The sequence below is a fragment of the Notolabrus celidotus genome, chromosome 17 (assembly GCF_009762535.1).
Source record: "Notolabrus celidotus isolate fNotCel1 chromosome 17, fNotCel1.pri, whole genome shotgun sequence".
Taxonomy (NCBI): Eukaryota; Metazoa; Chordata; class Actinopteri; order Labriformes; family Labridae; genus Notolabrus; species Notolabrus celidotus.
In genome coordinates this window covers 23868102-23883051 of record NC_048288.1, presented here as the reverse complement: position 1 = coordinate 23883051, position 14950 = coordinate 23868102, and the positions used below count along the sequence as shown (strand labels likewise).

The following is a 14950-nucleotide window of genomic DNA, read 5'->3' as shown; positions in this document are numbered from 1 at the left end:
GGATGACCACAGACGTTAGTGAAGTTTCCCCAAGATTGATCTCCTCCCGACCTCGGTCAGAGCCTCAGAAAACCTGACTCGTCTTCTCTTTTTCTTCCTCTCTGTGAGGGAATCCCTGTGGCAAGCAATCGGTCTGCTGTGAGCAGCGTTCAATATCCCCGGGCTGAGAGCGATGGGAGCGCGCCGAGGTGCTGGATCACGCGGGTGGCTGGCACAACACAAGCGCATGCACACACAGACGGATACACACTCACACCCCTGTTTGTACAAATGAAGGAGGTCGTTGACGGGAGTGATGCATGAGCCTCCGAGCTGACAAAGAGGGGGACAGACAGCATGGGGAGAGGGGCCGCCGAGAAACCTAATGGCATGATCTAATGGCAATTCTTATTGAATCAATAATCTCCATGCTGAGCAGACAGGCCCCGTTGGCCGGCTAAATCGACAAACAGGTGCTGATAGTGGCGGAGCGGCAGGTTATTCATCTTCCCCCTGCCAGCTTATCGGCCAACAACTGTAAAAACGCCACCAAGATGGATTTAGAGGGGAGTCGCACGACAGGGAGCACCAGGGACACGGACACAGGGGACACTGTAGCCATCTGTGACGTATGAGGAGTGCAAACACACACACATACACACAGGTGTGCGCAGTGCATGGAGAAAAAAAAATCAGTTTGCATAAATTGCACTAAAACACACAAGAATTTACACTCATATTATATGTTTTCTACTAAATAAAAGGCCTCCCTCTATGCAAATTCTCAAACCCACACATTTCTACACACAGCCCTATCACACACAGAATCCCATCTATTTTTTTTTTTGCTATTTACAAGTATTTGCCCACTTCAGTATCCATCTCCAGGTCTCCTTATCAAACCCTCTCTGGGACGTAGCCCTCATGCATTAGAATGCAAGCGTGCATGAAAAGAGGGCCTGTTTACAAGGCAATTTCACTAAGCTGTGGGACCCGCAACACCGTTTAGCTTTATCAAACACCGCCTAATAAATCATATGCTCTTTTGTGATGTCAGTTACTGAACTGCTTTGTGTAAAGAGAGAGGGGGAAAAGGGAGCATGAAAAAGGCAAAGAAGGGAGGAAAGGGAGGAGGGAGGAAGTTAAAGGGGGAAAAAATTAAGTGAGCGAGGAAAGGAGGGAGGATGAGAGTGAGTGAGTGTGCAGGCAGGGGGCAGGGAGCCAGAATTGGCATGTGTAATTCAGCACAGTCTTTTCATCTTAGAGTAAGATACTCTTGACAGATAAGGAGCCTAATCCTTCTCCTGATCAAAAAAAATCTGCATTTTACCAATTAAAAGCCTTTGCCGGCAGCCAGAGAGGGGGGCTGCCTTCAGACTGCGCCCGCGTTTATCTCGCTTTAACACCGGGGAGGCGCACAGCAGCCGCCTCTACAAGGCTGCACACAGGGAGAGCCAGCTCCCCAACACAGCGCCACCTATGTAGATGACCTGGAACAGAATGGTAGACTGTGGTGGGCGGGAAAGGCCCGATGAGCTGTGAGAACACACACAAACAGACCACCAACTCCATCAGACGCCTTCAAATGTAGACTGGAACATCCTTAAAAAGGAAGATGTCGGGCCTATGATCACAGGACAGAGCTTGTGTCAAGTTCACAACCGGGAACAGCCGAGTGGTTTATGGATATGTGCACACAAGATCAGAGACTTCTTACAAAGTGTTCCAACAAGAAGTGACCACGACATAAAAACACTGTAAAGGGTCATTGCAAAGTCATTTATTTATAAAGAGGTTAAAGATTATACTACTTGGTTTAGAAAATGTACACGCAGAAAATTCAAATTTATTAGGCACTACATTTTAGAATTCTGCTCTGTTGTTTGAATTTCACTTGAATTTGATCAGCAACATCCCAAGACCACCACCATCATCTCCATTATGGAGGCTATAAGTGAACACCTATTGCTTTTGCTATAGCAACTCGATGCTTGTCATGAAACAGGCAGTGTTATTGGTTTTTTTTAAAGTTATATTTTGGGTCATTTTTGCCTTATTGGATAGAAGAGCTGGACAGATACCAGAAATGTGGGGAGTGGAGAGTGGGGGAAGACATGCAGCAAATGGTAGAGGCCAGGAGTTGAACCTGCGATCGCTGCGACGAGGACTATAGCCTCTCTATATGGGGCACACACTTAGACTGCTAGACCAACGGCACCACCAGGAGGTGTTTACTTTGAGTGGCTTGATACACCTTTTCAGTCAGCACACCTGGTAGCATGAGCCCAGCGGTACAATTAGAAGTTTGATATTAGTTCTTTGAGTAGGTGTGGCTAAATGGCTCAGTGATGCCTCCTACACGATTTGAAAAATTCAGCCCCAGCAACATCTTCATTGGTAGGCTTATGTGTCCAAAAGTCTCATGGACCCTTATTGTAAAACCATCAGGATGAGCAAAATTTTAGGTTTTATTTAAAAAGAAGAAAAGGGTAAAATCAGCTTCTTACAGGGGTCCTTCTGTGGATTAAATCCTCATATGAGGCTAATCTGATCCACTTCAAATATGATGTACAGCTAGGAAAGGCCTTGAAGAACAAAAGGTCTTTAGCTTGTGTTTTACAAAAAAAATGTGAGTCTGCGGCGAGCTCTACAGCAAGCTCTTATGATGACTTGTTTATCCCATTCTATCCTTAATAATCTCTGAGAAACCTAAGTACAGCATTGATTCTAAGAGCTGCTTTACACATAAGGACTCTGACAATACCAATCTCCCTTGTAGATTTCTCCAAAACGAAGTATCAGCAATAGATTCATGAGAAAATAATAAAATTGTTGAGCAAGGCCATATTAGGAAACTATGGGAGTTCGGGGTTGGAATCTCTGGCGACACAACCAAGAGGAAAAAAAAGAGACCACTTCAAGAGAGACATTAAAGAAGCCACCAGGCCTTATCTTAAAAAAGTACTCCCTCCGAGGGGCAAAGAGGGGAGGGAGAGAAAATGAAAGAGAAAACCAGTGAGGGAGAGGTTTATGCCCAAAAATGGGGGAAGCAAAAGAATGTGTAACTGTGCAGAGAACGATGGAGATGGAGAGGTATAGAGAGAGCTGAAATGTGACAAATGAAATAAATACAGCAAAGTAAAATTGACACCCGCCTCGCTTTTGCTGACTGGGTAGGCCTGATAAGTGAGCTAAATTGCGTAGATCTGATGTTTATCTTATCGGCGGCACCAAGAGTGCTTAAACGCAGATGATAAAGGAACGCTGTGGCATGTCATGGTGAGAGCGTGTTGGAGGGTGTAAAAATATGCAAGGAGAGCGCGGCAGGAGTGCTTTTTGAACAAGGTGGAACGCGATGAGGGTGGTGTGGAGGCTTAATTCTAAAATTAGGCCAACCACAAAGGAACAGGCAGGTTTGGATCAGAGCAGCTGTTACTTTAATACTTCAAATAAACATTTATTTCATGACGCAGATCGTCAACACAGAGACAAAAATAAACCCTTGTATAAACTTTATTCAAAGGCTGGAGGTTAACAAACTTGTGTTTTATTCCTTATCATGTTTTTTTCCCTAAAGCCATTTCAAAAGACAAGTACAGGGGGAAGGGACTCTCCATTGTTTGGCTATACGGAAACCCCCCACTCCATCCCCAAACCCCTCCCAGTGTGTGAGGAGAGCCACTGTGGTCCAAATACTGTACTTATCCTATTACTGAGGGGGTGGGGGTGCTGAGAGATAAGAGCATTTTCTCGTCTGCGCCTCTGAATTAGAGGGCAGGGACTCTGTAGGCGAAGACTTTTATTGGCATCTCTCTGCATATCTGCATGTGCATAGAAAATGAGAAATAAAAATGCAATATCAGAAAGTCAAATGCTAAAGAAAAAAAAAAACAATTCCATGATGGAAAAACGGGAAACTAATAAGGATTTTGTCGGTGATCTGATAATAAGTGCAGCTTGGCAAGGTTGTGGAGGAACGAGAGGACATTGTTTTTTTCTTAGCTCTGACGGCCACCTGGTGCGACTACAGGAGGGGGAGGATGTGAGCAAGATTTCCCTCCATCCTCCCCCTCCTCCCGCACCACCTTTACTCATCCCACCTCCTGAAACAGGAGCAAGAAGTTGTCAAGATCCTCAACCTTTGAGCCGAGCCCTTCAAACACTGGAGGCAGCCCATTCCGCGCTGAGGATATCAATTATAGATAGGGGTTACCACCGCGGCTGAGGATTGCAATGTCAAGACGGCAAATAGACAGCTGTGAAGAGCTGAGGATCTTTCTATCAGATGTGTTGTGATGTGTGTTTCATGTGTGTGTGTGTGTGTATGTGTGTGTGTGTGTGTGCACTCCATAGTCCCTTGTTTGCGGCATCATATTGGTGTATTTTCACCACTTCTTCAACTTCAGTCTGCTCTGTGTTGTTAGCAGGCGACGGGTGAGAGGTTCACCGGCCGCGACACAGCAGCAGAGCTAATAGCGTCAGTGTAAGTAGTCCTAGAGCAGAGGGACACAGCCATAATATCATTAATATTTAGCTTAACGGTGACCCCTCTGGCAAAATAGGATGAGAGCCATCCATCTCCCGGGCTGTGTGAGAGTTGTGATAACAGCCAGGAGGAGAAGGGACGGTCCACTGTTGTACACAAAGCTCACATCCTGACTCTGGGAGGCTTAACCCGCCAAATCAGTTAGCCCCGTTCAGCTTTTTGAGCCCATTACCAGCGTCCCTGGATCCAATCAGGAATCCAGCAGCAGTATCAGTCAATGCCGTGCAGCTCTGGACTCAGCTGTACTATAGGACATGTCGGCAGGGGCTGGGGCAAATAGGAGACATTGTGTGGAATAGTACAGCTTCAGCTGAAGGCTGGGATATATGGAGTTTGAGGACAGAAACGCTGAAAACTCATGCAGTATATGAAGCAGAAGACTCTTGAGTTTTGTTCATGAGAAACCAAAGAAGCTTACAATTTATCATTTATTTTTTGGGGGGCTTTTACACCTTTCATTTGTAGAGGAGAAGACAGTGGATAGTGCAGGAAAGTAGAAGAGAGTGGAGGAATAACATGTGGGAAAGAGGCCACAGGCTGGAATTGAACCCAGGCTAACCGCTTCATGGGCACGCAACTTAACCATTGGGCTAAGTCCACGCCCTTACAATTTAACCCTGTACCATCTTACAACAACAACAACACCTAGGTCACGAAGAACTACCAAAGTTCTACATTTATTCTTTCATTCTTGAGGGTATAAATTCTTTTAGCTTAAGTTTGGCTAAAAATAGGCTAAACTCCTAGAATCCTAATAAGCTAGTTACAGCTTGGCTAGCAGCCGTATCTGTAAGTGACAAAATAACATTAAAAAGACAGAATTATTTCTACATAAGACTGCTTTACTATTAATTTTTTTCCACTGGTTTTTAATCATCTTTACTTTGAATAAAAAAAAATACAGTCCTTAATTATGTGATGGGAACCATAGACTGTAAATAAAAATGGACAGCGTTGCTCCGCCTCTTCCCATTGTACAGTTCTGAAGCCAAAAAATCCCTCTCCTGGGCGCAGCCATTGTGCAGCCAGAGCCTGTGAAGCCTTTGTAATAAGCTCCACCCCAAAAGCGTAACGTCACAAGACGCTGTGTGCCCTTTGAAGTTTCGTTCTACGGCGGCTGTGAATCAAAGGAAACCCGGAAGTAAAACCCCGTTTTTAAACTCTAATAACTAACGAAAAAGAAACTTTTTTAGAAAAAAGAGGCCTTGGACACAAAACACTCAGATACTAACTACATATAACCACAGCATACGGATGTGAGAAACATTCGTACGACTTGTATTTATTTTTTAAAGTTTGACTGCTCCCCCATTCAAATGAATGGGGGAGACGGATTTTTTGACCTATACTGCAGCCAGCCACCAGGGGGCAGTCACACTGCTGAAAGCCTCACCACCAGGGCCGTATCCGGCACGCTTGACTGGAACACTCATAGCTAACACATTTTTGCTAGCTTTGACATATGCTACACACTGCTAGCACTGCTCTGTGACTTTCTGAAATTATAATTTAAGTGAAGTAAATGAAGAGTTAATTTGCAAAAACAGATAACTCACTTTTAAATTTTTTTAAAAATGTTTCAAAAAATACATATTCTATTAGTAGCTTTAGGTATTATCAATCAATTGAAGTTGGGTGGCATTTTTACTAAGTCAAAATGACATTACTAATTAGCTGTGTCTTAAAAATGTAACCTTATTCAACAATTATAGTTTTTGCAAATTAACTCTTCAAATACTTTCTTGTTGTTGCTAGTGATATTATAGTTATGTGGGCTAATGTTTTAGAGAAGATTATACAAGCAAATTTTTTGATTAGCTTATCATTTTAGGTCGCCAAAAACTTGCGCTAAACCTTTGGCAGTATCTGAAACATTTCTAATACCTGTACGATGAACAGAACAACTGACTATTTTATGTTATTAATGTGTGTCTTGTTGCTTTCTAACCTTTCAAATTCATGAAAAATATGAATAATATGTGGTTAATTTTCTCAATTTTAACTCACCTGTGATTAAGAGGTTGACATGAACTAAAGGTCTCAAATGGAAAACCCAGTGCTTGAGTTTAAACCTTAAAAATGGAGTGCCAATATTGTTTGTTTTGTGTGTAACATAATTGTATTTGTGTGCTGCTTACTTGTACTAGCTGCTCCTGCGTGTCGAACTCGCGGCAACAGTTCTCCCAGTGGCAGTTTGTCTCGTAAATCACCTCTGGCTCCTGTTTGTTCTCATCTTTGTCCCCTTCTTCTTTCACCAGGGTCATCCCATCAGGATGGTCCTAAATAAAAATAGTAAAAAGATGAACATAAATAAACACACCAATGGTAACAAATGCAGTCTGCTGGGGTTTGACATAGAAGTGTAAAAGCTACAGGATCTACCCTCCGCTCCACAACATCAGTCCATCTACATATGTCATTAACGTTTTTTTTTTCCCCTCCCTGCTGCTTTACGAAAGGTTCAGTGAAAAATGATTTGGTTACAGGTCTCAGCCACACTGCCCCTGTGAATCTGGCCTTGTTTGGCTGTCTGGGAGAGAAGTGTGGAGAGCGGAAATGTAGCGCTGAAAGACCTGCTCTGTACTTTGGAGTTGTTATACGACAGCACTGGGGTGAGTATTTGAGGAATCTAACCCCCTTTTCCTGCTGTAGGTTGCTCTATTAGCTCAGACATATTTCACTGTCACAGTTTGGTGGCTGAGCGGAGCAGAGAGCTGGTGTGGGCTCATACAGGAGACCTTCCACCACATCTGCTGTTGCCTCAATATTGACTCTGGTAAGGTTGTTTTCCCCCTTCAGATGCAAACACTCACTGTTATAACATTTCTCTTTCATTTCACCAGTCATTTAAAATTTTGATTACACAAAAGAAAAACAATTTCCTTCCACTTTCCAAAAGATCAATGAATTGTTTCACTCGGAAACAGCGACTGATAAGAGCATGGTGGGAAACTAAATGGAGGTAAATAAATATGAACTGTGGCTGGTAAGCTTGTCTATTGTTGCAAGCACTTTGGCATTTGACCAGCCATTATATAGGCTTCCTATTCTATTGGAAAAACCCCAAATAAAAAAACAAAATGCTGAATTCTGGGATTTTCCAAATAGTATTTACCAGACTGTGAATGGCTGCAGAACTCCCGATGGAGCCTCTAATAGAAAAATGACTTTCTTTTTTTTATATTTTTGACCTTTGGGCCTTTATTTTATAGGACAGCTGAAGATAGACAGGAAATGTGGGGAGTAGAAAGAGGGGGAAGACATACAGGAAATGGTCGACCGACCGGGAGTCGAACCGACGACCCCTGCGGCGAGGACTGTAGCCTCTGTATGTGAGGTGCTTAGACCGCTAGGCCACCAGTGCCCCAAAAAACGACTTTCTTATGTAGGTGATCCTCACCTGTACGCTCAATGCTCCTGGACTTGGCAACTCTTCCTCTGGTTTCATTTTGGATCGTTTGTGGTGCATGGGGTCTCCAGTGCTGCTCACTGCAGACTCACTTGTTGGTTTCGTCTGTGGAAACAGAAAATATTTATTATCTCCCGCTTCCAATTTGACAATATGCAGATGACTCAATTTTATATCTTACATATATTTGTTATCCTCTAAAATGGCATTAAAAATGCATGTGCTGCTTATAAGTCCCTCAATCATTTGCTTAATCAAACAGGGGAAAAAAACAACTCTGGTTGCACCATAATGATTTCTGTACCCTCAGTCCAAGGCAAGAGCTTTAAATGTACAAATGAAAAACAGAGCAATTCGCTGTATCACATTAGCTCCTCTAATCACGGCAATTAAAACAAACTCATGGACCAATTCACTGAACCATTTACTGATCCAAAGTATGACCTGACTTTGGCCTTGCCTTAAATTCACCCTTGGGAGAAATCTTGTTACAAAGCAAGCTCACAATAAAAAAAGAAAGTACAAGTAAGTTCTGGAAAGTTTCTAGTTTTTCTTTAAATTTTCGAGGAAAGTCGATGTGTTTGACAGCACAATCAAGAGTTGTCAGCTTCTGCGGAGTCTAACACTTTTTTGGCTGAAACATGAGATTCGTCTGGCCCCAAAGCAATATACTCTTTATTCAGGAAAGAAGAGGCATTTTGACGTGCCCAATTTGAATGTGGCCTCATATGCAATAACAGAAAAATTGAAGCACTGGGAAACAGCAGTGAAGACGCCTAATAAACATTGAATATTTGCTTCAAATATTGGCCCGCACATACAGTATGAGCTGAGGAAGGAGAGAAAAAGCCCCTTTGGATCCATCCATCCATGTCAATATTCCCTCTCTGTATCCTTGTTCTCTCTCTAGTGATTAATGGAGTCAGCGGTGGGATTCTATGCTAACAAGCCCCTTGTTGTTTGCTGCAGGCACGTTCTGCAGCGAGCTCGGCAGTCTTAAAAAACAAGAGACAACACAAGTAGGAGGAAGCTCCCAGGAGAGGAGCGCATGGAGGGGGGGTCCTGCCGGTACCATGTAAGCTCGCTACGTTTCTCTGAGATGTAGCTGGCATGCAACACTGCTATCTATTACCTGTGATGATGAATCGCACGCCGCTCTCACCTGTGAGGAGTCGTTGGAGAGGGCTGAGCGCTCGCTGGCACTGAGCCCGGAAGTAGGGATGCTGGGTACGGGCCTCTGGGTGGCGAAGGCCGGCGATGGGTGGATGAGGGGTGGGCTGTGGCCGAAGGCAGAACCCACAAGCCCTGGTTGGCGGCCCATGAGTTGCTGGTGCACATGCAGAGCCACCGGGGTTGGAGGGTAGGCAAAGCTTAACGCTGGGCTAAAGAGAGCAGACAAAGGGAGGGTTGAACAGTTATTTTGGGTAAAACAATCATAAAAACTTCACTTGAGAATTAGTTGGAATGGGAATGAGGCAAAAAAAAAGGGGAAAGACAGTGAATAAATGGATTGTTCTGGATAGTTCCTCCTCCCTCAGGACAATCTGACAGGAGATGGTGTGGTAATGCTGGAACCAAGGGGCTGCCGGCAAATCCCTGCCAATGAATGTTCAGCGTGTTAACACACTTTGAATTATCATGCGGTCTGTGTAAGGCAGTTTGTCATTCTTCCACTGGGCAAATGATACAGATGATAAACAATCTGGAGTGTGTCGTATAGCCATGTAAATAAAGCTAAATTAATTCCCTGTCCCTGTGGTTTATTTACCCTCAACCTGAGCTAACTTTGTTTATCCTCTAAATCCCAGAAGCCACCAAACCCTCCTCTGGGGTCTGTGTAACCACAGGTGAACCAGCGGATAAACACACATCTGTGTGGCTCGACATTCATCCTGCGCTCTGACGCCTCGCTCTCACTGCGACCCATACGTCTGCTGATCTTATTACGAGCCGAGTGGAAATCAATGGGCCGAGACACATTTGGGGGCCCGTCCGCTTGTCATATCACTCATCAGTCTGCTGGCTCGGGCTATTCGGCTCCTGTCACCGGGACAGTGGCTGAGCGAGCAGCGTGATTGATCAGGCTCTTCTTACAGATCGCTGATCAATGGCTGTGGGTGGGGCGATGGATCTTTCCTTTTCCACTCTCTCCTCGTTTCTTCTGCTCTCCCGTCTGCTTGCTGTTTGAACCAAGGCGTGATGTATGTGATGTTTCTGTGAGGTGTACCTGGAGGATGACTGACACGAGCCGCCGGGGAGGCAGGCTGACTGGCTGAGTGGGAGATCGTCACCCACACGGGGGTTTTGACTAACAATACACACAAGTACACACTTTCATCAACTCACCACACACTCTCTTCCTCTCACACATTATGCTAACTAACTGCACTGAAGCACAGCAACACCATGGGGTCATCCTTCGGGGTTTTGGACTACGTAAAAATATTGATCAATTGTATCGGAAAAATTATTTACATCAATCCACAGAGAGATCAGGCTGTTTGATTCATCTTCGACATGTTTTAGTCCCTCAGTGACCACCATGAAAGACACAATCAATCAAAGCTCCCACAGGCCTCCTGACAGGAGTTTTATTATCACAGTTCAAAAGTTATAAAGTTTCAGACAACAGTGACAAGAAAGTTGTTTAGTGGTTATTCTGAGTGATCATTTAGAGAATGTAATGTCTTGGAAACTAAAGAATTGATGTTTAGACCATCATGTTTAAGACTTACGGTCTGCACTCATTTTGCATCCAATGAAACTCTCTCTGGTATTTAGGCCCCTCCCCCATGACCAACAGAATCTACAATTTCAACAAGTTGTTGCCACTGTATTCTTCTTTTAAATCACAGCTCAAAACATTTTTATCAAAAGGCCTTCTTGTAATATTGTTTTATCCGCGATGTTACATTTATTTTCAAATCTACTTTTATTCACTCATTGTTACTGATGTTGTTTTACTGATTTTAATTGTTTTAATGTTTTAATTGCTTTTAGTAGTTTCTCTTTTACTCATTTCTCAGCTGTTCCACTTAAATTGTCTTGCGAGCCCATATACCCCCCCCCATACTTTGTTCTCTTTATTGTGGGGCTTTATGATGTAAAGCACTTTGTAACGTCTGTTTTGATAAGTGCTTTATAAATAAACTTTATTATTATTATTATTTTTGATTCATTTTTTGTGTTCTTACAGTCAGTGCTTACGGCTGATGTAAACTCTCATCAATGTCTGCAGAAAAAATCCCACCATTGCTTCTTGCACGTCATAGGTACATATGCAGTATCAAATCACACTCTTTTTGCTCTTTCAAGGAATCTTACTTTCTTTTTTTTTTACTTAAAAAAAACAAGGAGACTGACAAAATACAGAATTTCAAACATGACAGTTCAAAATGAAGAGCAAAAGCTGAATACTCCACTTTAATGTAAACCTTACATATAAAGCTCCAAAACAAGTAGAGCCTACATTTCCCATAGTGCATTTACAATTGTCTTTTAGTGCATTAGACCCACAAGTCTACCCAAAGTTCTCCCCCTTAAAACAGAGTGGCAACTCTTCTGTTGAGAAATGAAGCCACAGCTTAAGTGCAAAAAAGCTGCAGTTCCTCAAATGTCCACTAGAGGCTGGCGCCAAAGGCCACGACAGCCTCATTAACTCCCATGTTAAAATGCCCTTTTTTAAGTTAAATTAAACATGTTTACAGCTTGGTACATATATACAGTTTTGACAGTATTTGTACAAACTGTAAGAGGGTGATTTTTTTCATAACTCATCCACTTTGATTACATTCAGGTTAAGAGTTTTGCATAGATTTGGATAATTGGGGGTGTGGCTGAATTAACAGTTAGCTGAAGAGTAGCAACTTGCAAGGATGCTAAATCCGATCCAACTTTGTGCCTGTGTCTAGCTTGACGAAAGTTATCTTTTATCAGCATTTCCAAAACCACCATGTTGGACCTCTTTATACCTCCATAGAAACCAACAGGTGATGACAGTGAGTCTATGTCCATGCCTCATACAGTCAATGTATAAACCCTCACACCTTTAGTTTGTAACAGAGAGAGCTTTCTTCAACTGTTAATGAAGTAATGCAGAACAATAGTCAAAAAGTGAATCATTTGTACTAAAGACCAGGGTGATACTGAAATACTTCAAGCTGTAGTTACCTGATGGCTCCAGCAGAGAGGTGACCGTAGGAGCCGCTGGTGGAGGAGCTGGAGCGCGAGTTGTTCAGCATCGTGACGAGGGAATTGGGCGAGTTTCGGATCATGGTCTGCAGGTCGAAGCTGTGCTCAGAGAGCGGGGAGATGGGCAGAGGCCGCTTCCTACTGGGCCTCGATGGCAGCCTTGGGCTTGAGAAACGAGAATCTGAGGAATGAGGAAGGAAAAGGAGAGAGAGTAAGACAGGGAATAGAATGAAAAGTGAAAGGATTCAATGCTATGTAAAGGTGTAAATAAATCTATTTCAGCTCTCTTTTTTGTGTTTGTTGGAGAAGAGTGTCTGCTAAATTCCTAAAAATTAGTTACAGATGAAAAAAAGAGCCGTGATTTAGTGCTTGACTTCATCCAAACTCTAACCTAATCTAACCCCAGCAGATGACACTTTTGTCAATCATCAGACAAAAGGCTCGTCTGAATGAGTGTTCGCCTGTCACTTGATGCTCTGCTTGCATTTCATCCCTGAGAAAACATGTCTTTTATGTTGGAGAAATGCTCCGACTGTGTATGGTAATATTTAATCAAGTCCAATTTGACTCGTTATTCAAATGCAATCAAATGTGTTGACTGGAAGTAATAAAAAGAGGGTTTGAAAAGGTAAAAGGCGGAATCGGCACAAGCATTCTCTGTGCGCATACAATGAGCCACGGGTAGAGATTAAAACATGACTTTTGTTGTCTTTTCACATGGAGATGTCACAAACAAGACAGGGAAAAACAGAGGGAGATGGAAGGAGGGGAAAAAGACAGAAAGCGCTGAGGGGATGTCGTGCTTTGTGCGTGAACTGACACAATGACTTTGTGACTCAAGACTTGGAAATAAAACATTTTGAGTTATTTGATAAAAGGCGAACAAAACCAGCTTACGCAGCCCCGATAACCCCCCTCCGTATTTACGTCCCCCTCAATCCATCCATCTCCCGAACGTAAATGCTCCATCTCTCGTCTGACACATCCAACGATTACAGAGCTCTCCATTCACATGGTAATCAGAGTGTGTGTGGAGTGTGTGGATGTGTGTGTATGGATGCAGCGGTGGTGCTCTGGCATACGCAGGCCTGAGTTCCTACATGCGCATGAAGCCGTATGTAGAGAAACACCCCCTTTACGTTGTCATTGTATGGAAAATCCATCTTTTTTATATGTTAGTGATGGGGGAGGACAAACATAGAGGCATACAAATCCCTGAGTGCACACAATTGTTAAAAACGGTGTAGTACAAATGTTAGACTCCTTCACGTATTTCATTTTTAGCTAGCATTCGGCTAACGAATACTCCTTCAAAAAAATAAATCATCTTTTTATTCTCTGTTTTTAAACAAACTCAACCTCCGAATCCAAAATTTGACACACCTGACACCCCTCTAAACAAGCCAGATCCAACACAGAGAAGCTAGGCCGGAGCCCTAACACTGCAAATCCTCATGGGAGTTGTGTTTATTAATGCACAGCCCAAATGATAAATCGGCCAACCAGGGGGAAGACAGAGAGAGGAGCGTCCAGGCTCGTAGCAGGACTGTCTCTCTAATTTCCTCTTGATTTATGGACGGGACAGCCGGTTACAAGCCGCGTCATTAATTCTCCTGGCCGGGGAAAGGGTTTAGACAGGCCGGACTGACGGCGTTGGAAATAAAAAGCTGGATCTAAAGCTGGGGTTGAAGCCTTGGTGGCGCACCTCGGGGCCACCTGAGAAGGGCGTTAAATGTTGTTCACGATGGGATCTTTGGTGCAATGGAAAACTTTGTAAGACACTAAGTGAAAATGTATGGATGAAACGGAAAAACTTCTAAGGGTTATTGCATTTTTAAGATTTTATACATCATTGTTTTTTTATTTTACCTTTATTTTACCAGGAATAGTCCCATTGAGATGCAAAGTCTCTTTTACAAGAAAGTCCTGGGAATTATTACATATAACTTTTTGTTCATTGTAAAATATCGAAGAGTTCATTTGCAAAAACAGTTAACTCACTTTTGAAAAATTAAAAAAAATTAAAAAACATATTTTTTCTAATATTAGCTTTTGGTATGATCAATCAACTGAGTTTGGGTGGCTTTGACTATGTCAAAATTACTTGACTAATCAGAGATATCTTGAAAATGTAACTTTATTAGGCATCTATCTCAAAAAGAAATAGGCTTTTAGAAAATGTATAAAAACAGAGTTATCTGTTTTTACAAATGAACTCTTCAGATGCTAAACGAGGGCAATTATTGTCATTCTACCAAAATAAAAGCTCAGAAAGTATATCTAATGACTACAATTCCCTTGCTGCAGGACCTCATGAATTTCAATTGTGCAAAACCACATGCTCACCTATCACTTACGTCAACACATTTTGTTTTACACATAGAAATAAGCTGTATTCTTAATATTCTTAAAATTTGATGCGTGGATTTAAACCATTTTAACATTATCCATTTATTTAAATGTGTTCCTGTTTATGTGAATCTTGTAAAAAAAACTAAACTGAATGAATCTTTTGCATTAAATGTGATTTCTACCATTGAAACCCTTATATAAAGTCAGGCTGTTTATATAAAATACAATTGATTAGTTGGATAAATAGCAAGGGAAATGAAAGTTGACTAATAAACAGCACAAACACAGACTTTAGTGTTGTGATCTAAGAGAGCTATTGCTCTAATTAGGCAGTGCCAACATAGACAATAGCCCATTAAAGCACAAATAGGCAGGACAGGCTCATTGTTTCATTAGCACTCCTCTCACTGAAGCTAATTACACTGATGTGAAATAGACTCAAACAGCCGCAGTAACATAGTAGCCCAGATTAT

General features: G+C 42.5%; 1 protein-coding gene across 1 annotated transcript in view; it reads right to left on the bottom strand.

Moving 5' to 3' along the window:
- The window catches only part of gli3 (GLI family zinc finger 3), a 123778-nt gene that overhangs the window by 9042 nt on the left and 99786 nt on the right, over nt 1–14950 (bottom strand). The window contains exons 7-10 of the mRNA XM_034707040.1: nt 12105–12306; nt 9097–9316; nt 7926–8039; nt 6664–6804 (exon numbers count right to left, since the gene is read on the bottom strand). Coding sequence (XP_034562931.1) covers nt 6664–6804; nt 7926–8039; nt 9097–9316; nt 12105–12306 — 677 coding nt within the window. The remainder of the gene's footprint in view (nt 1–6663; nt 6805–7925; nt 8040–9096; nt 9317–12104; nt 12307–14950) is intronic.